Source organism: Prionailurus viverrinus, chromosome E1 (assembly GCF_022837055.1).
Source record: "Prionailurus viverrinus isolate Anna chromosome E1, UM_Priviv_1.0, whole genome shotgun sequence".
Taxonomy (NCBI): Eukaryota; Metazoa; Chordata; class Mammalia; order Carnivora; family Felidae; genus Prionailurus; species Prionailurus viverrinus.
This window is the reverse complement of record NC_062574.1, coordinates 46,349,721-46,375,524: the sequence shown is the minus strand read 5'-3', so window position 1 is coordinate 46,375,524 and position 25,804 is coordinate 46,349,721. Positions and strand designations below refer to the sequence as shown.

Below are 25,804 nucleotides of genomic sequence, written 5' to 3'. Positions count from 1 at the left end.
CGATTGATTTTCTTTTAATGTGCTCTGTGCTGACTCCATTCTGTCCTGCAGCATCCTGCTCTCTGGCACCACGGCTCTTGCCTGCAGCCTGGTCTGGCCAGATACCCAGGGAGGAACATATGTCTTGTATCTGGGGTTCAGAGGAAGGAGGGAGGGGCCGACTCACAGCCACCGTGGAGCCACGCCCTCTCTCTCTGCCACCTGCCCTGGAACCCAGATCCCCATCCTGTCTGATCTCAAGGACACCCCCAGATGGAGAGATGCATTATTATGTTAGTGCATTTAATCACTGTGAACATCCACAAACTTTTCTTTTTATCACAACAGGAATTCATACTTTCAAAAATTTTGAAACAAGACCAGAGTTGTTTGAACACGAAAGACACCCTGATGCCCGCCCCCCCTTCTCCACTTAACCCCATTCCATTCCCTAGAGGAGCCAGTTTGGGCAGTAGCTTTCCAGATATTTTCTGTGCTTGCTCATTTGTGTCTGGAAATCATTCCACGAGATGGGCAGGTCAGATAGCGAAGTTGCCAGTTAACAGGCGGCAAAGTGGGGCGGGAGGAAGTCAAATTCTCGGCTGAGGGTCTAGCTGCAAGGCTAGAGACCCTGGGAGCGGAGGGGCAGAAGGACAGTGAGGTCTCCAGTCCCAGGAGGGAGGCCAGTGGGGAGAAGGCGTTCCAACTCCTGGCGCTGGTCAGGTCCGTGCAACCAGGGACCCCCCTTCCACCTTCTTCGTTGCTCTTAGTATGGTATTGAGTCACCTCGCCCGTTCTAGAATCCAGAGATTTGGGAGGCAGGGAGTGTATCCAGACCCAACAATCACAGAACGAGACAAGATGAATTCCCACTCCACTTGAGAAGAAATGATGTGTGTGCGCGTTCTGGCAAGTTCTCTGACCCTTTAAAAAAACAGGCTTCAAACGGATAAGTAATATCTTGCAGGCTAAGTCAGACTGTTTTGCTGTCAGAGTGAACACGAGTTGGCCTTGGGAGCTAGTGGAGAGCATTCATTTGCCTGTGAAACTTTTTACAAACCCTTACCAACTCCATAGTGAGTAAAAGAAAGCAAATTTGAGTTTGTCATATTCCTCAGGCAAAATACAATCTGTTCTCCCAGGAAGCAAATGAATGGCTGTTTTTTACTTTCCTATAAAATCAGCATTTCTTGGGGCGCCTGGGTGGCGCAGTCGGTTGAGCGTCCGACTTCAGCTCAGGTCACGATCTCGCGGTCCGTGAGTTCGAGCCCCGCGTCGGGCTCTGGGCTGATGGCTCAGAGCCTGGAGCCTGTTTCCGATTCTGTGTCTCCCTCTCTCTGCCCCTCCCCCGTTCATGCTCTCTCTCTGTCCCAAAAATAAATAAACGTTGAAAAAAAAAATTAAAAAAAAAAATAAAATAAAATCAGCATTTCTTCCTCCCTTAGAAGTGACACAAAGTCTGGTCTGAGGGTGAAAGTCGTAGCTACGACAAAGGAAGTTGGGACATCATCAAAAGTCTGTACCAGGGTGTAATAAGAAATACATTTGGTCTTTGTCCTCTGTTCCAGGCACAGCGCTCCTAATGTACCCTTGCAGTTTCTCAGGTGAGAAGAGGGGCTTTGGATCACGCCTGAGTTCGTGTGGAAAGAGGGGACTTACTGTGGGGTCCCTACATAGCCTCTGGGTGGGGCTGGATGTGAGTCATTAGCAGGTTACAGCTTCTGGCCCCTTCCACCAATGGCGATGGCGGCTGAAGACCGAGTTCTACAAAAACTCTTGAAAACAAGATCTGATGAGCCTCTGGGCTAGTGCCAGGAGGATAGTGCAAAAGGCTTGAACAGACACTTCACTTCAGAGGACATACAGATGGTGAATAAGCACATGAAAAGATGTTCCGCGTCATTAGCCGTTAGGGCAGTGTAAATTAAAAGCATAACGAGATGCCTCTAGACGTCTAGTATATTGGCTGACATTTTAAAAATTGATATATCACGCATGGGTGGAGACGTGATGTACCTGAAACTCTCATGCATTGTCGGTGGGAATGCAGAATGGGGAAGTCGCGCCAGAAAATTCAAAAAGACAACCTCCAGGAACACATCGGTGGTTGCCAGGCAGGGGCCAGGAGTGGGGAGAGGGTCCCACTCCCCAAGGGGAAGCTGGAAAGGGTGTGTGTGGGGAGGGGTTGTCGGGACGGGGGGACTGTCCTGCCCGGATGGCGGTGGGCAGCTACACAAATCTAAATGCCACAAAACCAAAAACAGATAAAAGTCGGCTTTATTCTAGGTTAAATAATTTCTTTTTAAAAATATTTTATTTATTTTTGAGAGAGCACAAGCAGGGGAGCGGCAGAGAGAGAGGGGGACAGAGGCTCCGTAGCGGGTTCTGCAGGGACAGCAGTGAGCCTGGATGCGGGGCACGAACTGCGAGATTGTGACCTGAGCTGAAGTCGGACTTTCAACTGACTGAGCCACCCAGGAGCCCCTATTCTAGGTTAATTTAAAAAATAAAGTAGGAGCAGGGAAAGGGAGACTGAATTAAGGGGGAAATGGTTCTTCTTGTCAATGTTTTCTTCCTTTGAAGGACGGTATCAGTCTTCTACCCACGTGAGGACACCCCCAGAGGCACCCGCACCTGCTGTGGGCCAAGGGGAAGGCTTCACCACCACAGCCCCGCGCTGGGTGCCTGGCTCATGGACGTCCCGGCCCCCAGAACGGCTGGAATCCAGACATTGTGGTGAAGTCCTCACTCCAGGGTTCTGTCCGCCCAGAAGAAAGGGCCGGTTGTCCTTCACCCAAAATCCATTTTCCCCTACCCCGCCTTCCACGGGGCTGCTGCCTCCGCGTCTGTCTGGAGAGGGCACCCCTTTTTGTGTGCAGAGCTACTTTCCATGGGATGTATACTTGCACTTGCTTGGACCCCCTTTAACGTCGCAAAAACGGCACTTCAGGCTGCGAAACTGCGAACTTGGCCGAAAGGCCCAGAGACCCGGGGGGCTGTCGGTCGGTTTCAACACCCAGATGCCGGTGGCTTAGTGAACAGCCGAGGCGCAAGGTGGAAAGTGCCTGGTTCCCGGAAGGGCTCTGTGGAGTAGAGAGGTACTGACAGACGAGACTACCCCCTCCAGACCATTAGATGAGAGAGAGAAACTTTTGTTTTGTTTTAAAAAAATGGTGGTTGGGGCGCCTGGGTGGTGCAGTCGGTTAAGCGTCCGACTTCAGCCAGGTCACGATCTCGCGGTCCGTGAGTTCGAGCCCCGCGTCGGGCTCTGGGCTGATGGCTCAGAGCCTGGAGCCTGTTTCCGATTCTGTGTCTCCCTCTGTCTCTGCCCCTCCCCCGTTCATGCTCTGTCTCTCTCTGTCCCCCCAAAAACAAATAAACGTTGAAAAAAAAATTAAAAAAATTAAAATTAAAATTAAAAAATGGTGGCGGTGGGGCGCCCGGGTGGCTTAGTCAGTTAAGCATCCGACTGCAGTTCAGGTCATGATCTTATGGTGTGTGGGTTCAAGCCCCGCGTCGGGCTCTGTGCTGACAGCTCGGAGCCTGGAGCCTGCTTTGGATCCTGTGTCTCCTTCTCTCTCTGCCCCCCCCCCCCCACTCATGCTCTCTCTCTCTCTCTCTCTCTCTCTCTCAAAAATAAATAAATATTAAAAAAAAATTTTTTTAAAGATCGTGATATGGAGGTGCTATGTAGCTAAAGGCTGTGGGTCAAACCTGTTTAGTGGAGAAAGGGAGAGGAAAAATTGGCCTCTAGTTGCCTTCTTCCTTCCTATTCGCCTTTTTCTGGTTGATTATAATTTCCAAAGAAGACAGGTCTGGGATGTTTAAGTGGGAGTGGAGGGCGGAGGGGAGAAGGGGCAGACAGCCACGTGTGGCCTCCTTTCTCTGCTAGGGAGGCTGTCCCGGGTCTCCGTGCATCCCTCGGGGCTGCTGAGAGCTGGGCAGAAGCAAGGAGGGCAGGACAGGGTGGGGATAGAAGGAGGGAGAGAGAACAGAACACCAGAAGGAGGGCCTGCAGGCCCACAGGGCAGGACCAACACTACAGTGAATGCAAAATGCTTTTCCTTTTGATTTGTGCAAGATTCCTGAGAAGTAGACGGCTCCCAGCGGGGCCATCTCAGAGGGCAACTCCTGGCCGCGGGAAGCCTGGCCTGTTCCTACTTCCAGGCTGCTGTTCTCTTGGCACTCAGCCCATTTAATCCTCACGACAACCCTCTGAAGTGGATGGCATTCTTGTTCCTGCTTCACAGATAAAGTGACCGAGTGTCGGCCCAATAAGCAACTTCCCCTAAGTCACCCAGGCGGGATGCGGCGGACCCAGAATTCGAGTCTGGCCTCTGACATCACAGCTGGAGCCTGAACCAGTAAGCACGGCGGCCTGGCTCATATTCTAGGTGGAGATGTTCTAGGTAGGGGCGCCTGGGTGGCTCAGTCGGTTAAGCGTCCGACTTCAGCTCAGGTCACGGTCTCGGGGTTCGTGAGTTGAGCCCCACCTCTGTGCTGTCAGTACAGAGCCTGGATCCTCAGTCTCCCTCTCTCTCTGCCTCTCTTTCAAAAATAAACATTTAAAAGAATATCACAGCAGTGACCTGAGACCCCAGTACTCTCTGGCCACAGGGTGAGGTAGGAAAAGGCTTATGAGGGGGAGGCAGAAAACCTGGATGCAAGTCCGGGCTCAACCACTTGCTGTGTGACTTCTGAGAAATCACTTCACCTCTCTGGGCCTCCATTTCTTCATCAGAAAGAAACGGGCTGTCCTGAGGACTGAGTGCGCAGCATGAATGAAGCTGTCTGTAAAAAGTAACCCTCCACATGACCGTAAGATGGGATGATAGCTCTTGTCCACCTCTTCCCTCTGTTCTGGAACTTGCTGGCCTCCCGAGTTCTGGGAGCATTCCATTCCATTCCATTCCATTCCATTCCAGAGTGGGGCCCACAGAGTGGCAACTGTATTTTCTTTTCCAATAGGTAATATAGTCACAGTTCAAACATTTAAACTTACAAAAAGGTAGATGATGAAAATGTTCACTCCCATGTAACTGATGAAAGCAATTTCTTAGGTACCCATCCAGAGATGTTCTTTAGCACCCACAACCGGACAAGCATATGCATTGTTTTTCTATCCTTTTTTTTTTTTTTTTTTAGTTTGCTTATTTATTCTGAGAGAGATAGGAGGATGTGCATGGAGGGGCAGAGAGAGAGGGAGAGAGAATCCCAAGCAGGCTCTGCAAGATCAGCACGGAGCCCAGTGCGGGGCTTGAACTCACGAACCATGAGATCATGACCTGAGCCAAAACCAAGAGTCGATGCTCAACCCACTGAGCCACCCAGGCGCCCCTGCACTGTTTTTCTTTTACGCTTTTTACCAAATGGTAGCATGCCGAGTCATTCGTTCATTCATTCATTCATTCATTCATTCGTAATTGATCATTGAAACCAGCCATCTGTAGTCTCTTCTGCTCCTGCCTTTCTTTTCTTTAGTTTTCCCACTTTACACGGTAACTGGGACGTGTCTCCAGATCCGGACATCAGTGGTTCTAATTCTTTGTTCTGGCTGCCGCATCCTGTCACCTGGGCATACCGTAAGTGTGGAGTCCGTCCCCTGAGGACAGCACCCCGGATCCCTTGTCATTCCCGTAAACCACGCCTCTAGGTCATTTCACAAATGCACGTGCACAACTGGGCGTTACTTTTCTAGAAATGGAATTGCTGGGTCGCAGAATCTGTGCATTCGGCAGGTATTGCCAAATCGCCCTCCATGGAGGTTGTGTGGGTTTATGATATTGCTGGCAAAGCACGAGAACATCCTTCTCCACCTTTGCCAGCTCGGGCCATTGTCAAACCTTTGATCTTTGCCAATCTGCTCAGTGGAAAATGGGGCCTGAGTGTCACTTTCATTTGACTCTTGCATTCTAAGTGAGGTTGAGCATCTTTTTAGTGCCCAGCCATGGACTAGGTCCTTTCCGCACACAGCCGTAGGCCACGGCCTTGCCCGCTAGCCCCTCTGCAAGATCCAGGACCAGGTTTGTGTTTCTGTCCCCCAGCTTCTTGCTGAGTCACTCAAGAAGGAAAGGGCAGCAGTCTCGGGTTATTTCTGCTCCGGGAGCCATCCGAGCTGCCAGTCCTGGGAAGACCTTGGTCTCTGGCATTCTCTGTGGGCATCTGGCACCCATGCACACCGGATCATTGCACCTGTCAAATCCGGGCTCCCTGGTCCTCCTGGGAGAGATGGGCTGCACAGGTGGGGGTCAGGGCAGACAAGTTTACAAACTAGGCATGGAAAGATCTCAGCTAGATTTGGAGAGGGGACATTTGGAAGGAACACATGAGCAAAGTCCTAAGCTGCAAGTGACAGAGTGAGAGGGGCCCGGTCAGGCATAGGGGAGGGAGGATTTCGTTGTTGGGAAAGGCTCTCTGGGCAGGGTGTGCGGTGAGGAGTTGGGAAAGTTGGGGGGGGAAAGATTCTCAGCAGAAACCTCCAAAGGCATCTTGCATGAGATGCACCCACCCCGGGCTGCTCTGTTCACCAGTTTGGGGCTGGTGCTAATCCCGGCCTGGAGTTGGAAGTAGAGGTACCCCTTGTTGCACGTGGAGGGTTCAGATGACCAGCGAGGGGCGCGGGGAGGCCGGGTACCCTCGCCGGCCCTCTCTGAGAGGTGGCTCAGCGTCCGTGGGGCAGCCCAGGTCACATCACTGTAATTTAACCTCACTGCCGCCCTATGCATCTGGTAGCCTCTTGCTCCCGGACAGAAGATGCCAAGAGGAGCCAGTGGCTAGATTCCTGGGCCCTGGGGAGTCTGCCGCCGTGATTTCCAGACTCAAACAAAATGCAAATTTGCACTGGAGATTGCTGAGGCAGAATCATCCTGGAGCCCTTCGAAGCACAGGGCTGCTGTGTAAGTTTATGACCTCCGGGGCATCTGACCCCACAGGAGAGCTGGGCCTGGCATCTGTGACCTAGAGTAGAGCCCGGGATCTGTCCTAGGCTGCGCCACCACCCACAGTCCGGCCTGTCTTCTCTGCTGGAGTGTTTTTCAGCGATGGACCCAGGGAGGGGCCCCCTTGTATCTTGGACCTCATTGCTGGTCCATTCCAGCCACCACCACCCCCACCACCCCCCACCCCAAGATGCTGCTCTGTGCCGGAGGGAACATCACTGGGCAGTGGGCAAGAGGAGGCTGCCTTCCTGCAGCGAGCTTCTCAGTTGTGGCCGCAAGAACTATTGTTACAGATACTCTCCTCCCCTCCCCCGGCCCCTCCCCAGCCTCCCTGGGGGAAACGTACAAAAGTTGAGGCTGTCCCCGAGGGCACCAAGAAATGCTTAATTGCTTTCTGAGAGAATTGTCACCTCCTTCTGGTTTCCTCCCCTCTCCAGGTCCCCGCTCTTCCCCAATCACCAGAGGCTCTTGCTTAGAGAATTAGGGCTGTGTGCTCCCTGGCCGCGTCCCAAAGTAACCAGCAGCCGTGCGCCAAATAGCAAGCAGCTCGCTTCTCCAAATATATTGCTGCACCACCTTTGCTGAAAAATAAGAAGCCTGTGTTTTGGGGAATAGATGTGCATTTTTTCTGGGAGCCAGGCCCTCACTGGCAGCAGACGGATGGCAGCCCAGGCCAGCTGAGTCAGCCAGACTTCGGCGTAAGCAGACAGTGAGTATCAAAGCAGGAACGGGAGCCAGCCAAGGAAAGCAAAATACAGAGAGATAGTTGGAGGCTCTCACCCCAGGTTAGTCAGCACCTTGTGCAACTTGATTCGGGTGAGGAGGGATGTATGTGCTTTGTAAAGTGTGGGCTGGAAAGCTGTAACGGACCCCCCAACTATATAGCAATCATTCACGTTTTATATAATGGTTCAAATTATACATAATGGCATAATGACTCAAATACCTTGGAAATACATTTCTTAGTCATGTAACACCCCAAGGCAGGTATTCTTGATGGGCCAATGGCTTTCCTCCACATGGTGATTCAGGGACCCAAGCTCTTTCCATCTGGGTCCCCTGCCATTCCCCAGGGTCTACATCCAGCTGGCAGAGGAGGGAGGGGAGTCTGGGGTGGGGGGGTGGGCACACCTGCTTCTTCTGGCCTTGGCTTAGAAGCCGCTGACTTCTCTTCTGCTCACATTCTATTGGTGGGGGTGAGTCACATGACCATACCTGGTTGCCAGGGCAGCTGGGAAATGTAGTTTCTGCTCCTTAATGACAACAGCTATGAAAGCAGAGCAGGGATTTTGATGATGGCTCACTGACCATCTATCTGCCACAGGATGAAATCAAGGCAGTTAGGTCATGTGACTGGGGAGAGAGCAGTTCATTCTGAGTTTGAAGGAACTATCTGGAAGGATAATCTGGGTCTGAAACTAGGGAGTCTGGCTTAGATAATTTGCCAGAAGGGACTTCACCTCACTGTTGCCAAGGACCGCAAGATCCAGCAGCATCAGAACTGGGCGGAAATATAGGAGAGAGTTAGCAGAGAAGCGAACTTCTAAGAGACCTGGCTAATTAGGCCTCAGACGGGGTGTGTGCTTTTCACCTGCAGTGGGTCTATCTATAAACAGTTTGTGTCCAAACTTTCCGGCCCGCAGAGTGGAGCTGGGGCCTCTGGCAGAGGCTATGCGGACAAAGATTTGGGGGCCTCGGTGTGGAGGAGGTGCACAGCCAGAGTGCAGGATGGGGTTTTGGGAAAAAATCTGAATGCTGCCTTTTCCTTCTCACCTGGGCTCAACATATACAACCTGTGCAGACAGCTGTTCTCCATTGCACAGTAACAAATGACCACAAAACTTACAGGCAGAGCAACATCCACTTATTAGCTCAGAATTTTTTTTTTTAATTTTTTTGTTTCTTCAACGTTTTTATTTATTTTTGGGACAGAGAGAGACAGAGCATGAACGGGGGAGGGGCAGAGAGAGAGGGAGACACAGAATCGGAAACAGGCTCCAGGCTCCGAGCCATCAGCTCGGAGCCCGACACGGGGCTCGAACTCACGGACCGCGAGATTGTGACCTGGCCGAAGTCGGACGCTCAACCGACTGCGCCACCCAGGCGCCCTAGCTCATAATTTTGTAGGTCGGAAGTCTGGGGTGGGCTTGACTGGGTCTCCGCTTAGGGTCTCAAAGCCAAAATCAGGTGTTGGCCAGGCTGAGCTGTTACTGGGGAATAATCTGCTCCCGGGGTCCTTTAGTTTGTGGGCGGAACCAGTTCCCTGGGGTTGCAGCACCAAGATCCCCACTTTCTTGCTGGCTGTTGGCTGGGGGTCTTTCTCAGTTCCTAGAGGCTGCTCTCCAGTCTTTTCCACGCACAGCTCCCATCTTCAAAGCCAGTGATGGCGCATCAAATCCTTCCCATGCTCGGAAGTCTGACTTTCCTTTTGCCACCAGAGAAAATCTGCTTTTAAAGGTCTCATGTGATGAAGTCAGGCCCACCCACATACCTGTCCTATTTGAGGGTCAGCTGGTGAGTCACCTTCATTCCGCTGCGAATCCCTTTTGCCACATAATGTAATATAACCACAGGAGTGAAACCCAGGGAAGGAGGTCGTGGGGACATCTTAGAATTCTGACCTCCATGGGACCTGAGGCTTTGCATCTGAGACTTAGAGCGGGGTCCTTTGGAGCTAAAGAGACTTTTGTTTTCTGGTCAGAAAGCTGCCCCGCTTGGTCCACCCAGCCTCGGCAGGTGGCAGGTTGACTTACAGGTGCAGGTCTAAGAACAGAGAGGAATGCCCCCCTCTGCCGCCCCTGCAAGTTCCTTTTTCTCAAAGCTTTACAGAGACTGGGCTGCCCCTAAGGAGCAGCTCAACACTACACAGAGCACTCCGCACCGGAGAGAAAGGAAGCTGGGGCCGCCATCAGGGTGCTTGCTAATGGCCCTGACTTGCCTCCCCAACACCCCTGCCCCTCCGCCCTCCCCCCCCCCGCCCCCCGCACTCAGGTCTCACGCCCTGAAGAGAGCCCCACAGTTCTCCAGCCTTCCTCACACCCCCTCTCAGAGAAGGGCAGGCCTGGGCACAGTGACTTCAGGACTTGGCAGCTCCCCTGGCATTTCCTGGCCCACTTCCTGGCCACCCAGATGGTGCCCAGCCTGGAGAGGCAGCTCCCGGTTTGTTCCCCACAGATGGTCTGCCATGAGGGAGGGCAGGGGTGAGAGGAGTGGGGAGGTCCTGCCCCCTGGGCCTCTTGCTGCTGCCTCTCAACCCAGCCCCACCCCCTCACTTCCCAGCCCCGCCTCTGGCCCCTCTGATGGCTCCCAGCTTCCCCAAGGGTCTGCCCTTAACACGCTCCCAGCACTTTCTGTAACACGTGTCTACATCCTTCCGATGCCTTTTCCTGGGAGCAAAGACAGGTGGGGAGCCTCCTCTCCCCACCCCAACCTGGGCCTGCTGCCTTCCAGCTATTCAGGAATGGAGGCACCTGCAGCAGAAACCACTGAAAATGTTTTCTTAGCTGAAGGCCCGTCTCCTGTGGCCGTGGAGCAGAAGAGCCCTTTGTGTGGCCCCCTGCTTCCCGCCAGGAACTGGAGTCTCCACCCCACCCGACTAGACCCTGGTCTCCCTTCTTGTTGGCAAGTTCTGGGGCCTGGAGGACTTGAAGAAGGCGTCTCTTTTGGTCACCTTAGCCCAAAGTTCCATGGAAAACCATCTGCCGGGACTTGCAGCCTTTCCCTTTCCCTGGAACCCCATGTAAGGCAGCAGGAGGCCTGGCAGGGTTCTCTGCAGGCAACAAGGGGTGTGGGGGGTAAAGGGCCCTGGGAGCCCTCTCGATTCCACGGGGCCGAGCAGACTGTGCAGCCCGCTGGACAGATCCGCTCCGCAAGGGTGCCGAGTGGTGTGCGGGGATGTGATGTCTGCCCTGCTCGGAACTTCAAAGCTGTAGGGAAAGTATCCGCTCGGCCACATGGTTATCATTCCTGCAGCCAGTGTGCATTCCCGGAAGCATGGAGAGTACTGTCCGTCCACGTTGCTGAGGAGCTGCTGGGAGTCCCGCAGTCAACCTGACCGGACCAACCGCTTGGCTGGGGCGGGGGGGGGGGGGGGGGGGGGGGGCGGGGCAGGGAGAAGATGGGTGCGAGGCTGAAAGTCAAGACCCGGAGGGCTGGCTGGTTGAGGGGTCAGGACGTCGTCGTGGGGCACTGGGAAGCCACCGGAGAGCTTTGCACAGGGACAGGGTCGGGACTGCATAGAGAGGGAGGGGTCCGCCTATGGGGAAGGAGGGGACAAGGATGCAGGTCAGGGGACCCGCCTTGGGCCAAGTGCCTCCTCTCCAAAAGCACCAACAATCTACGACTGAGTCCGCCACGAAAACGATGTCAAATCTGATCTGGCACCAAGCAGCTCTGCCAAAGGAGACTTTTGTCTTCAAGCCCCGTCTCCGCATTTTCCTCCTCTGGTCGCCTCGGGTCCCCTGTGGCTTCTGCACCGGATGCTGCTCCCTTTTCTCCAGGACACCATCCCCTCTGCATCCTCAAAACCCTGCTTGTTTCCTGCCTCTCCTCCTTCTGCCCAGCCCACCTGACGTTTGCCTCTTCCCTCAGCTTTTCAGGGACCAAACCCTGCACCAGACGGCCTTCTGGAAGAAAGGAGAGAGGCGGCAAAATCTAGACGCAGAGCCCCTGGGATGTCCACCGGCCGCATGGAGCGTCCCTGCCCACTGCCCTCTCCTGCAGTGAACCCCTCCAGAGTCAGGAGGACCGTGGCTGGTGGCAGCAAAGGGCCAGTCCCCTCTCCTTTCCCCCGGGCTCGGCCTCCCCATGCAAATCTTGTGTGACATGAACAGGTGGACTGACTCCATGGTCCCCAGGCTCTGGGACTCAGAAGTCACTGTCAAGTTGCGAGCATACCCCTCCCGTGTGTGTGTGTGTGTGTGTGTGTGTGTGTGTGTGTGCACAGACATCAGGAAGCAGAACCAAACCCTTGGAAAAATCAACAGCCACACCTGTTGTTCACCCAGAATCTCTCCTTCATAGGCGTGGCCCATCCCACCTTGAGGTCAGAGAGGACCTGAGGCCGGAGGGGGTGGGGCCACAACCGGCAGGAAGTCCGAGTTCAGGAATGATTTATTCTGCCTCTTTCCACAGAACCAAGGAGCCACCTAGACCCACCTGACCAGCACAGCCCAGGGGAGTCGGCCTTAATCCTGGCCTCTCTCAGGCTCAAAAGAATCTGGAGATCACAATAGGTAGGGTTAGATTACTTGGGCAGGCAACTCACTTCACAGATGTAGAAACTGGGGTTTGCAGAGGCCCCAGGGCTCTGGGGCCAGAACAGGATACACACTGGCAGCCAGGTCCCCTGACCCCTAGGTCGCCTGGCCTCCCAGGATGTCCGACTCCCACTCTCCAGGTCACCTGACCTCTCAGGCTGCAGCCCTTCCCCTGCAGTGAGGTTCTCCTTACATGGAAAATCCCTTCTAGTGTGTAACATAAAATAATTGTGGGGCGTCCCAATTGGGGGCGGGGCATGGGCCCTGAAAGGATCCCCCCCAAGGCAGAACAAAAGACAAAGAAGTTTATCGAATACTCTGCAAGGGAGCGGCGGGCAGGACAGAGGAGAGACTGTCTGCCACAAGGCAGTAGTGAGGGGCTACAGTTATGGGGCGGAGGGAGGGAGGATGGGGACACGTGGAATCTTCCCTTTTTTGGTAACCTTAGGAACTGCGACTGGCTGTCAGCCCATCGGTCGGTTAGGGCCAATGACTTAACTAGCCTGTTAACATCAGCTCCGTGGTGGATGTGAACCCTTTTACCTCGCTTAAGTTTTCAATGCTCGAGCCTAAAACTGGCCTCTGCAATAGTCAAGGAGTCACTCTTGAGGACAGGGATGGGGATCAAGGGGTCACCTTAGAATGCTGCCATCCGCAGGGCCTGAGGCTCCCATCCGCCCCCACCTGGTCTCACCACCAGGCCAGCTCCTGGGAGGAAGTAGCCCTCCTCCACCATCGGCCGCCCCTGTCAATCCATGAGATGTTCCAGAATCCCCTAGTACATTGATTAGAACAGTGGCAGAGCGGGGGCGGGGAGGGGGGCGGTGGACAGAGCCGCAGGCAGCCCACTCTCGCCTCCCAGGGGCAACTGGCACGAATCCAGGAGTTTCAGGCTGTGGTTTCAGCTCTCACCCCAGGAGTTCGCAGAGGCCTGCAGGACGCCAGAGGGGAGACAGCCCGGAACCAGCCCGTTCTTAGTGTAGGTGCCTCCCAGCCAGGACATGCCACTGTCTTTTTGCATTTCTTTCTTTTTTTCAATGTTTATTTTATTTTTAAGAGATAGACAGCATCCGTGTCTCCTTCTCTCTGCCCCTTCCTTGTTCATGCTCTGTCTCTCAAAAATGAATAAACATTAAAAAAAAAATTTTTTTTTAATAAAAACAAGAAGACCGGAAGGAAGAGGTTGTGCACAAAATCTGCGGGTTCTTGTCCAACTTCTGAGACCTACTGTATCTGTGACTAAGCCGTCACCTAACCTTTCCGATTTCTGGTTTGCTTGCCTGAAAAACTGGGATGGCACTCACAGGTTGTTGGTGACAGACTGACTATACAGATGGACAATGGCCAGACCATCCATAAAAATAGAACTGTGTGACCCACAATCTGCAGCAGGCAGCTCCAGAATCCAATCGTGACTTGCAAGAATCGGCCCAGGAAGCCAGCCTGTTAGCCGTGAGTCAGGCGTGCAGGAAATCAGACCACTATCTCCAGGGACTGCTCCCAGAAGCCAAACAATAACCCCGTATCAATCGCCCCCAAATGGCCTGGGTGTGATGGATGGGTGACAGCTTCCCGAATTCTTGTCCCTGCCTAGGACCAACTGGAGCAAACCAAATCTGCACCTAATCCCTCAACCACACAGGATGCCCGGTACCTAGTGAAGCCCCTGCAGGTTCCCTGGATGCTGACCTCCCATCAAGGCACATCTGGGGTCTTCTATTTATTCCACTATGAGCTTTCCCACCTCCTGTCCCCCTTGAGTCCCTGTCAAACATGGGCGATGGTGGCTGACTTCTTGTAGCAAGCTCTGAAGCGATAGCCTTTGCTTGTTCTCCTGTGGGGTGGCTTTCATTTACTCCCATACTGGGGTCAAAGAAGTTAGGGGAGGGGAGCCTGGGTGGCTCAGTCGGTTAAGCATCCATCTGACAGGGCATGATCTCACGGTTCCTGAGTTCGAACCCTGTGTTGGGCTCTGTACCTGCATGGGATTTTCTCTCTCTCCCCCCACCTCTCCTAAAATAAACACGAAGAAGAAGAAGAAGAAGAAGAAGAAGAAGAAGAAGAAGAAGAAGAAGTTAGGGGATATGGGAGTTGGTTAATTGCCCAGAACTCTAGAAATGTAAGGTGGAAAGATTCCAGGTAGAAAGGTTTCCGGCTAGGACCAGAGGAGGTATTCGGAGAAGGGTAATGGTGCGAGCCTCTTGACCTCAGCCATCTGAACCTGCTCCAGGCCATTGATCTGAGCTCTGAGGTGGGCAGTATCTGGGGCGGCCTCCTCTAGGCCTGTTCTCCTCACGTGCAGCCACATAAGTGCCATAAGGACGGTCCCCAGTGCAAAAAGAGGAAGCAAGAAATAAGAGGGGTGAGGCCCGGCTACCAAGGGCGACCAGGGTACGTGGCTTTCTGCGCCCATCCCCCAGCTATCCCTTCCCTTCAGGTTACCTCTGGGGACGTTTCAGCGTCTGAGTGCCTGCACCCAGGCTAGGCCCCCACAGGCACAGCATGATCAGTAGGGCAGGGAGAGCTGAAGACCCCAGTTCATGCGGTGGTGGACACGCGCCTGTGATGGAGGGATTAAGTCAGGGATTATGACAGGGGATTACGTCATAACACAGGAGGAACGGGTCCTTTTTTCTCTCTGTGTACAGCTCCTTCCACAACCTTCTCTCTCCCCAGCAGTGCTCCAGGGGCCACAGAGCGTGTGAGCGTTCCCTCCCTCTGTCCCCAGGTCTCCTCCAAACTCAGCAGGCCCCGCAAGAGCATCTCTCTCTTCCCCTCCATCCTGGCCTCTCACCCTCTCTCGTCTAGACTGTGTCACTGGCCTAAAGGGTCTCCAGCTTCCTGAGTCAATCCACTCTCCGTAGCCTGTAGGAAGGAAGTCAATCCACTCTCCGTGCTGTAGGAAGATCCGTCTGGGGGGGGATCTTCACCACCAGACGGATCTTCCTACAGCACAGTCCTAACAAGCCCCTTCAGAAGCTCAGCCGGCCATACAGAGAGGCCTTTCCAACTTTACACCCAACTACTCACTGTTTTCACCTGACTCCGGGAGCTAGACGAAGGAGCATGTGCCTCATGTGTGCGTGGATATGTAGACTCCCCCTCACACCTGCCTTCTGGATCTGGGCTCGGGGCCCCCTCCAGCATCTCCCGAAGCCTTGCCCAGTGGTTCGAGGTACAGAACCCAGTGATAAACAGGCCCGATCCGAGCTCTGCCTCCCCCACTGACTAGTTGTGTTTTCTTTGGGCAAACTGCTTGACCTCTTTGACCCTCAGTATGCCCATCTATAAAATGGACATCATAATTCCTGCCTCGTAGTGTTACCATGAGGATTCTACAAGACGGTGCCTATGAAACACTAAGCCTGGAGCCTGGAATGTGGGAAATGCTCAGAAGATGCTACATGTTGTACAAGGTGCTGCAAGTAATACCCTGAGGTTGGAAATGACTTTCCCAAGGTCATGCAGGGCACTGGTGTCAGAGAAGGGCCAGCTGTCTTCATTGTTTGTAGAGAGGGCACTCTGGGGAAGGAATTTGGGTTAGTTGTCTCCATGTGAGTTTGTGGCACCGAAAATTCTAGAAAGGTGGTGCCCCCTGGTCAGGAGAACCAAGACAGACATGCCAGTAACGACTGGCATGTCTTGGTGGCAGGCAATCCCTGGATCTTTCTGGAAGGGCCTGTCGCTCGCTCTGGCGAATTAAGAGCCCATCCCTCTGCCGGGTGGGGAAGGGCCAGCGGTAGGTGTAGGTGCCCCAGGCAAGCGTCAGTGGTCAGTTCTAGGACAAGTTGGGGGCCCTCTGGGATCTGGCTGAGTGGCTCCATTCATGGGGGAAGATGACAGGGTTACCCTCTGTCCTGTTCCGTGACATAATGATCCTGGGGCTGGGACCCTGAGATCTGCCAAATTCCCCATGGGTCCCAGGATGGTGCAGACACCCCACTGGGAAACTAACAAATGAACCAACAAAACATGGTCCCCATGACCAATCATCCCAGAGGTCCAGAGATTTGGAAGACCGGATCCCCTTGGTGCACACGTGGAGTCTGGATACTCGGGAATCAGCATCCCTACCCCCGCACCCCCCCCCCCCCCGCCGTATTCCCTCCTTGACTTCACTCTCCCTCTGGGTGGGGAGCCCTCGGAGGCACTCTTCTGCCCCAGCCCCGGCCTCATGAGGTCTGCGGGTCTGCCGAATGAAGCGCCAGCACGATGCTCATGGCCATCTTGCCACCTGCAGTCAGCCGGGTGGGCGCTCGGACCAGCAGGGACACCTTGGCACAGATACACAGTGTGCATCCCCAGGCCCCAGGGCCACTTCAGCAGGTGGTCGAAGGAGCCCTCCCAGCAGCCCTGCCCCATCGATCCCAGCCTTGTTCCCCAACAATCCTCCCACGTCCCTGGGAGACTGGGTCACTCTGTCCTCCCACAAAAAAAGAGCAACGCCCTCCCCACCGGGGCCTCGAACACCCTCCATGAGACCACAGCCTCCCATTCCAAACCAACTCACACATCCCTGCCCCCTTCAACTAGAGGACCCTCTCCCCTTCCACCCTCCCATCCCCACAGCACCCACCCGCCTACCCCCAGCCTCTGAGAGGTGCTGAGGGAATCAGGGGCGCAGTTCCCCCGGGGCATCTCTAGCCCTGCCTGCTAAATATACATCTAGGCAAGTCCCGGAAGGAAACACCACAGACCAGTTAACTCTTTCACCTCCAGCAGCCACGAGAGGGCAGAGATGGGGTGGTGCCCAAGAAGCCTCTGCCCAGCTTAGCTGGAGGGCAGGAGAACGTCCCCTCACAGCAGCCAGAGGGATGGGATCTTAGAGCCAGGCTCCAGGGGGACCTACAGGAAGGAGACCACCTGTGCCTTCACCGCCCCCTCACGCTCCTGCCCAGAAGGCGACAAAGGCGGGCAGGGATGGGGGGCTCCTTTGCTCAAATCTCGTGGTGGCTTGGGGCTAAGTCAGGTCCTAACCCGCTCAGCTCCCCTTTTACAGAGAAGATGAGGGAGTGCATGGCAGGAAGCCCACCTTCTCCCCGGCACGGGGGCTAGGGGGTCCCCCTTCCAGGCTACTTGAACAGAGAGGTGTGAAGGCCTGGGAGTGGCTCCAGACAGGAGGCAGTGGGAGGCCCGTGGAAGGCTGGCCCCGGATCAGCCTCCACCTTCCCTTCTTCCCTAAATGGTGGCCAAACACCCCAGCATGGCACCCTCGGCCTAGGTCTGCCTTTCCACCTGCCCCCGAGCCTCACCAGGCCATCCTAGCTAGGAATGGGGGGCTGCAGGCTGGCGAGCACAGTGGGGTGGGGACTAAGGTGGGCCGGCCATAGACTCTCCCTCCTGCTTTGTGGCCAGAGGAGGAGCTCTGGAGCAGCTCTAGGGAAGGTTCCAGCCATGGATGGAACCACCCCGGGTCCCACCTCTGCTCATGACTCATGGCGGGGGTTTGGCAGTCTCCCTCCCTCCTCACCTCCCCGGCCTCTTTCCCTCCATCCTTGTCATGTGGGGCCACTGCCAAGGCTCAAACTCCCTTGGATGCCCAAGTGGCTGCCACCAGCCAGGACCCACTGGCCAGGGGGTGGGTCCAGGTGGAACTGGACTAGGGTGGGGTGGGTGCGACCCCAGAGGCACTGATCAAGGCCCTGGGGCTCTGAACTCAGGCAAGCTTTCCCTGCCCCACCCCCCTACCCCCAGCGGAGAAGGCAGTTCTGCTGAATCTGAGGCCAGCGGGAGGGGCTGGCTGGACCCTGCCATGGAGGGTGGAGGGAGGAGGCCAATGAAAGGGCCCTTCACACAGTGCCATGCACAGGAAGCCATCCCAGCCTCCAGAATGATCTGAGAAAACTACAGTGACCCGTGGGCTGCCTGGGCTAACCAACCCCCGCGTGGCAGCTGGCGTCGCTTCAGGGTGGAGGAGAGTGACAAGGGGAACAGCTGGTCCCTCCCACCCCACCACTCCTTGCTGGCTCTGGGCCCCAAGGCAGGCACGCTTTCCTTGCAGTATCTTGGCTCTTCCTATAAATCTGACTTCAAGCCCTGCCTGAGGGTTTCCATCCAGCCGGTCCTGCAGCGCCCCCTGCTGTCTAAATCCGTAACGACAGGCAAATGTTCCGGGAACTCTAGCTTCACCATTGACAACGGAGGCAGGCATGGGGAAAGACCCCACCCCCAAGACTCCCCTGTCCCAGACCATCCCTTGTTCCTGCCGGCACGTCTACAACCTGGCCGACCAAAGGTCTCAAGGCTTAATTCAGTAAGTCTTGCTCTCTGGGGGGGGCCCCTCCCCAGCCTGGTTGCCGAAAACAGCAGGTCCTCCAAGAAGCCACTCTCCTTGCTCCCAATCCCCACCCCGGGAGGATGGAGACAGCTGTGCTCCCCATCTACCCAACCAGCGGTCTCCTTTTTTGGATGAAAGGAAAAAGGGGAAAGGGCAGTCGAACCCCTCAAGGGGAAAGCTCTAGGGTGCCGGAAATGAAACCGCAGAGGCAGCTCAGGGGCTGGGGGAGCGAGCATGCCCGGGGAGTCTGGGGTGCTGACATCCACGTGGGAGAACCCGGCGAGCGAGTGCAGGTAGCAGGGAATGGTGGGCTATGCTGGAAAGCTGTGCAAGCATCTGAGCCCTTGGAGACAGGACAGGAAAGCTCTGTTGGCCACAGAAGCGACAAAGGGGACCCAGGAAACCTGGGCCACAGCACATGTGCTCTCCTGCCTGAGAACAAGGGAAAAGGGTGGGGGACAGCATCTCAATCAAGAATAGGAATCTAAGGAGAGCTTTTCTGAACTAAAAGGTACTCTCAGGGGCGCCTGGGTGGCTCAGTCGGTTGGGCGGCCGACTTTGGCTCAGGTCATGGTCTCACGGTTTGTGGGTTCAAGCCCCGCGTTGGGCTCTGGGCTGACAGCTCGGAACCTGGAGCCTGCTTCGGATTCTGGGTCTCCCTCTCTCTCTGCCCCTCCCCTGCTCACGCTGTGTCTCTTTCTCTCAAAAATAAATAAACATTAAAAAAAAGTGTGGAATTGAAACGATCTACAGCCGACTCCGGGAGACGAAGATATTGCCGCGGACGGGTTGGTGAAGAAGAGAAGGGGGGGCACCACGCCACTGCCGTCTTGTTCTCCTGCCAGGAGCCGGTGAGAGTTGATAATAAAGATGCACAAAGGAAGCTGCGTAATAATACTTCCATTTACATTTCGGCGAAGGGCTCTTGGTTTTGTTAAAGGTTACAAACATGGTTAAAAGGGACTGTTGTCTAATACATCTTATTCGGAAAATACGACAGTGGGTCCCAAATCTGGTAAGTCCAGGACCAAGAAGTTATGTGATGCAAAGCATCCCTGACGCTGCCCTTCTCCTAATCTGCTGCACCCGGGAGGAGCAGGAACAGGACCAGGAACCCACAGCCGCTCTCGTCACCAGCCGAGGGCCCTGAGCCGCATCCTTTAACCTCCCCGTGCTCCCGCTTCCTCAGTCTGTAAGATGGTTACCACTCAGGAGCCATTTGGAAAAACTGATGTTGCCCCCCTCCCCGTGGGTCCACCTGGGGTCGTGTGAATATTAACACTCTGGTGGGGCGCCTGGGTGGCTCAGTTGGTTCAGCGTCCGACTTCGGCTCAGGTCATAATCTCACAGTCCGTGGGTTCGAGCCCCGCATCGGGCTCTGTGCTGACAGCTCGGAGCCTGGAGCCTGCTTCGGATTCTGTGTCTCTCTCTCTTGGCCCCTCCCTTGCTCATGCTCTCTCTCTCTCTCTCTCAAAAAAAATAAATGAACATTAAAAACAATATATTAACACCCCGGTTCCAGTGGCTCCAAGTCCCCACCTGTGCAAAGCTCCACCTGCCTGCACACAGCCTCCCCATCTGCGTCAAAAAGCCACTTTTTCCCCCAGTGCCTCGTTCTGTAGGGCAGACGTGGCCTCTCCAGTGGGCTGGGGAGGGATTGTCTCGTCCTTCAGAGCCGGCTCTTCCCTGAGGTACCTGCACTTGTACCCCCCTCCTTAAGCAAGACAGGAGGCCCCAGTCTGTGCGCTTGCGGGGGAGCCCTCGGTGCCCCACGCGCCCCCAGGGGCAGCCCGGACCGTGCTGTGCCAGCAGTGGTGGAGCTTGTGGGTCCCCACTCATCTCTCTGAAGGACCACTCATCTCTCGTGGGACCAGAGGTGTCAGAATTCAGAGGGACCAGAGGGACCAGAATTCAGAACTTTTCAGAACAGAGAAAGATCATGCGTGGCCTGTCCTCTGCGTTGGGTGTAACCACACCCCCAGAGAGTCTGCAGGGAACCCCGGCATCAACATCCCATCACCCTGCGTCAGGTCAGGTCAGGTCAGGTTTTGCCACCAAATGTGTCTGGGGCGCCTGGGGGGGCTCGGCTGGTGGAGCGTCCAACTTCGGCTCAGGTCATGAACTTGCGGTTCGTGAGTTCGAGCCCCACGTCGGGTTCTGTGTTGACAGCTCAGAGCCTGGAGCCTGCTTCGGATTCTGTGTCTCCCTCTCCCTCTGCCCCTGCCCGCGTGTGCTCTCTCTCTCTCTCTCTCTCTCTCAAAAGTAAATAAATAAACTTAAAAAAATAGAATTACGGATAAAGTTTAGAATTAGGGATAAGAGCTGAAGAGCCTGCATTTTTCCCCTTTGGGTGTGGCTGAGTCCCCTCCTGGACACTTGTTCTGGGGAGAAGAGGAAAGAGGGAAAGTTGAGCATTTATTCTGCACTGATGGCATGCATTTCTGGCTCTTTGGCCTCGGCCACGCCACTAAGGGGTTGAGTGCTGGCGGGGCCCAGCCTGGACCTCCCATTCAGGGGAAAGGTCAGCTCCGCCAGACTAGAAAGCAGAAAGCAGCCGCTAATGTGTTTACCCAAAGCCTGGAGCAGGTGGGAGGTGCATCTGCTAATCTCTCCCAGCTGCCTTTCCCAGAGCCCAGGAGAGGCTGGGAGGGGCGGGCAGAGCCCCAGGGACCCAATCCGCTGGGCCATCTCCTCCCTCCCCATAATGGAGAAAGAGGCCGTCCTCCAAGTGGAATGGGTTAGGTCCTCCCTTCCCATCCCCCTGCCCCTGGGCTGAGAGGGCACTTCCTTTCTCATCAGCAACAATGAAAACCCTAGGCTATTCTGGGCCCCTGAACCTATTCTGGCTCCAGGGCAGGGAGTTAAGTGGAATCCAACCAGGATGCTTGAGACTCAAGGGGTTCTGTCGCCCCAGGGCTGGGACATCTAATCTGCTTTAAGATCATCCCCTTTCCCAAGCAAAACGTTTGGTTCCCCCAGCCAGGATATGCTGGAATCCTGCAGATAACTTCCTTCCACCATGGCCACTGGAAGCCAGAGAAGTGATTGACTCGGGGAGGGAGATAGGCTCTGGGGGAGAGGGGTGGTGGTGGTGGTGGCTGGAAACCATTCATACCTGTCCATCCATCCATCCATCCATCCATCCATCTATCCATCCATCTTGCCTTTCATTCACTCATCCAATCAATGTCAATCTAGCCTTCATAACGTGCCAGGTGAAATGTCCCTTACAAAGGAATGCCAAGGCAGCTGACACTATCAGCCTGTGCCTGGCAGAGCCCTCTCCTTGTCCCAAGAAGTGGGAGTTGCTGGTGAAGCTAATGGGAGAGCTGGAAAAATTGTACCCCCCTGCACCCGGGGAGCCGCCCCCACAGGAAGGAGCCTTTCCCCGACCCCTAGTTGCAAAGTAGGGTGTCACAGTTTTGTGGGCACACCACAAAGGCAGCAGTATATCTGGCCCTGAGCCACACCCGAGCACCCTGGCTGGGCCCCTCCTCTACAATTCTGCCCCTTTGGGAATTCCCGGGGGCTTTAGCACAGGTTCCACCACCATGCCCTCTGGCTGTGACCCCAGGATGCAGGGCAGGTGGGCATCATGGATGACCTCTCGGATGGTGGCCCGGAAAGTCTTGCTGACAAAGCAGTAGAGGCTGAAGTTGACTGCTGTGTTGAGCATGGCCGCCATGTTGGCCACGTCCAAGGCTAGGTGGACCCTCCAGTCCCGGTGGACAGGGGCCACATACAGGTGGTAGAGCATGACAAAGATCCGGGGTGCCCAAAGGACGGTGAAGAGCGTGGTGACACCCAGGAGGATAGCTGTACCCTTGCCCACCCGGGGCCGCAGCCCACTCTGGCTCCTCCTCCGCAGCCGGCAGATGATGGCCGAGTTGGTGACCAGGAAAACACCACAAGGGATGAAGTAGACGATGAGACAGTGAGCCCACTTGAGGGCCTCATCCATCATGCTGGGGGGGTCCGCGTCCCTCCACACATCCAGCCACCAGTAGAAGGGGATTCCGGTCAGGAGGGCAGCACCGAGGACAGCGACGATGGCTCGGCGGGTCCGGCCTGGGGATGAGGCGGCCCGGTGGTGCAGGGGATGGCACAGGGCGCTGTACCGGTCGACCGTAAGCAGGACAGCAATCCAGACGGAGGCATGGTTGGCAGCAAACTCCAGGATGTTGGCCGTGCGCACCACAGCCCGGGGAACCTCCCGGGCCAGCACGGCGCCCTGCAGGAGGAAACCCACGAACACGATGACCACCTGGGTGACGATATCCGAGACTGTGAGCGCCAGAAGGTAGTAGTAGGAGGGCTTCCTGGTCCTGGCGGCCAGCCGGGCCAAGGCCACTGTGGTCAGGAGGTTGACTGATGGCGACAGAGGTCACAGGGGGCAGAGGACAGAGGTGTTAGAAGGGCTACTCAGACCATGTTTCCAAGGTGTTATTATCTCCCTCTCCACCTGCCTGCTTGCCCAGACTTCCTTTTTCCTCTTTCCAGGTCCTTCTTAAAACTCACTTTAGGGCACCTGGGTGGCTCAGTCAGTTAAGTGTCCAACTCTTGATCTTGGCTTGGGTCATGATCTCATGGTTCATGAGTTCGAGCCCCACATCGGGCTGTGTACTGACAGCAGAGTCTGCCTGGGATTCTCTCTCTCTCTCCCTCTCTCTTTCTGTCCCTCCTGTGCTTGTGCTCTAGGTCTCTCTCAAAATACATAAACTAAAAACAAAACAAAGTAAAACCTCACTTTATCAGAGAGGCTAACCAGATCAGTCCTGCCCTATCCATCCATACACCACGGGCCATTGACTTCACCCCAGGGCAAGGCCTCTGCCTTCCACAAGGGCGGGGGTGGGTAATTCCCCAAGGTGGAGACCTCCTGTTCTTTCTTACATCCACTTCCCTACCTGCCCCCCCCCCCCCCCCCCCCCCCCCCCCCCCCCCCGCTTTGCTGCTCTCAGAAGCTGTGGAAGGCACGGGAAGCTTTTGACTGAGTTGAGGGCAGTCCTACATGAACTTAGTCATCCTACAGCAGTGCCCACTCCTGGGTAGAGAAAAGACTGTCCCTTCTGGTGAAACCTTGGCTTTAGCCATTAAGCACCCCAAATCCTGGCCCTTCATTTTTTTTAGTCCCCACTGTGCTTTGCTCCCCAATGAGCCAGATCACCATATAAAGTCAAAGGGTATCCTGAGAGTCTATGATCCTGGGTCTCAGGGGTCAGCACAGAGGATAGGTACTCATCGAAGGAGGACCCCCATTTCTGCCCACCCCCAACTTCCAGACCCCAGCTTCCCACTCACCAGGCAGCCCCAGGCCCAGCAGGATGCTGTAGTAGATGACAGGGATGACACCAGCCACACATGGGGACCTCTCCGGGATTTCTGGCCAATGGCCTTCCAACTCCTGGCTTGGCCCACTGCCATTGGCCGGGGGCCCCAGGGTGGCTTGAGGCTGGCCAGCTAGGGAGGGTGGAAGGGTGAAGTTAGAGCCTTAGATTTCTCTCTGAAGCCTGACCCTGATCCTGAGATCTTTATTCACCCCTACTCTGTGCAGATGCCCCCAGCTAGACCCAGCCAAATGGCAATCCCAATTGCCAGGCCCATCCTACCCCACCCCTTGGTGGCCTGGCTCCCCCATTAGAGGGAAGAAGTCCTCCATGGCGTTTCTTGCTCCCATGGATGCTGTTTCTCGATTGCATGTCTCAAGGTGCATTTTCTGCCTGGAAGGCAGGGCCCAGGAACAGGCTGTGCGGCACAGAAGGGTGGCGGTGGGGCACCTTTTGAAAATACACGCTCCAGGGCCTCGCTGCTGGGGGTCTGAGCCAGGGGGTCGGGAGTGGGGTTCAGGCAGCTGTAATTCTAGTGAGCACCCTGGGTGATTCTCATTGACGGTGACTCAACAGCCACACCCCTCCCACCACCAAGGAGTGACATTACTGGAGGGAGCAGCCCCCATCATAGGCTGGCACTATTGGAGCTGGGGCGGCCCTAGTTTCCAGATGGGGAAACTGAGTCCAGAGGAGTAAGGTGACCACATAGTCTGGTCCTTGCTCCCCTCAGCCCACACTGTAGGTCTTTAGGTTTCACGGTCCAGCTTTTGATTTCCTATGGAGGCACCCCTCCAGTGGATCCCCCCCCCACAACCCCCGCCTCTCCTCCCATTACCCCTCCCCTGCAGCTAAAAATAATTTCCCCGCCTACCGCACTCAGCTCTTTCGGGATCAGCTTCAAGCTTCTAGATTCCTCACCTGTTCTTCACCTGCCGGCCACTGTCCTCTCCCTTCCCGGCCTGTTCTGGATACTTTACCTGCCTCTCGCCCCTCAAGCGTCATGCTCCTGGGTCTTGAGTCCTATGTCACCTCGTGGATTTTGGCGGGGGGATCCCCGCAGCTTCCGGCATCGCCAGCTCTCCAAGGGGTGGTTTGTCCCACGATTCTTCCTGCGGCACTGAGACCTAGCTGGTCAATACAGAGAGGTCGGTGGTGGGAGGAGGGAGGAGGAGGAAGGAAAGGGTGGGGCTGAGGCTCTGGGGGCGGGGGAGGGAATGAGTCTATACAGTGGATGCCTCTGAGAGCAAACTGGGAACCCCCAGGGTGCAGGCAGGGAAGGGGTCAGGCTGGGAGGGAGGCCTTGAGGAGGGGGCCGGATTGGGGCTCTAGATAGGCTGCTTCATGGTCCATGGCACTCTGGGGCCGGGGGAGGGGGGCGGTAAGGATTTCAGGGCAGAAGGAAGGATTCCATCTTCAGGGTTGGGGGTACTGCTACAGGGCAGGAAGGGGTGAGGCCACCATGGGCAGGGCCCAGATCTAGAGAGGGGCCTTATGGGCCCCGTTTGAAGGGGTCAGTCCAGCAGCGACAGCAGGCAGTGGGACGAGGAAGAGGCTGTCTGGGGGCCGCTGGCCTGGAAGGATGGCAGGAAGCCGTGTGCAGTGATGACAGTGGCCACTCAGGGAAACCCAGACCCAGTGGCCCCCACAAGCTGTTGTTTTTCCAGCCTCGGTGAAACAGATCATCCCGCCCCACCCCCACCCCAGGAATATCAGTCACTGGCAAACAAACACCAGCAGGTGCAGCGAGCGCTCTGGAGAGGCTGGAATCTGTGCCCACGGGCTCCCCCCCGCCACCCCCTTCAGGTAGTGACCAGTGCAGCCCCGGGTGGGCACCAGGGACAAACGTGTGCACTGACAGAGAGGAGAGCTGAGGCCCAGCCTGGAATCACTTCCCCTGCCCGCCTCCGGGAATGCAGCGGTGCTGGCTTCTGGGCTCCCTAAGTTAGCTCCCACATCTGGGACCCTTGTCCCCACTTCTACCTTCACATCCACCCTGGGCTATCACAGGGGACTTGCTGCCCC

The 25,804-nt window shown here is 55.6% G+C and overlaps 1 protein-coding gene across 1 annotated transcript; it reads right to left on the bottom strand.

The window, feature by feature from the left end:
- Positions 1–21,902: 21,902 nt before the first annotated feature.
- Positions 21,903–24,883, bottom strand: GPR142 (G protein-coupled receptor 142). The gene is made up of 3 exons (XM_047831595.1): positions 24,760–24,883; positions 23,754–23,912; positions 21,903–22,820 (listed from the first exon to the last, which is right to left on the bottom strand). Exons 1-3 carry the CDS (start codon positions 24,782–24,784, stop codon positions 21,949–21,951), a joined length of 1,056 nt encoding a protein of 351 aa, XP_047687551.1. The 5' UTR covers positions 24,785–24,883; the 3' UTR covers positions 21,903–21,948.
- Positions 24,884–25,804: the final 921 nt, after the last annotated feature.

What these genes read in the sequence shown, in the direction of transcription:
- GPR142 (XM_047831595.1), bottom strand. Translation starts at nt 24,784, where the DNA reads ATGACGCTTGAGGGGCGAGAGGCAG. An exon ending in GCTTGAGGGGCGAGAGGCAG is followed by an intron (nt 23,913 to 24,759) that starts GTAAAGTATCCA and finishes CACCCTCCCTAG; the next exon opens with CTGGCCAGCCTCAAGCCACC. An exon ending in GCTGGGCCTGGGGCTGCCTG is followed by an intron (nt 22,821 to 23,753) that starts GTGAGTGGGAAG and finishes TGTCGCCATCAG; the next exon opens with TCAACCTCCTGACCACAGTG.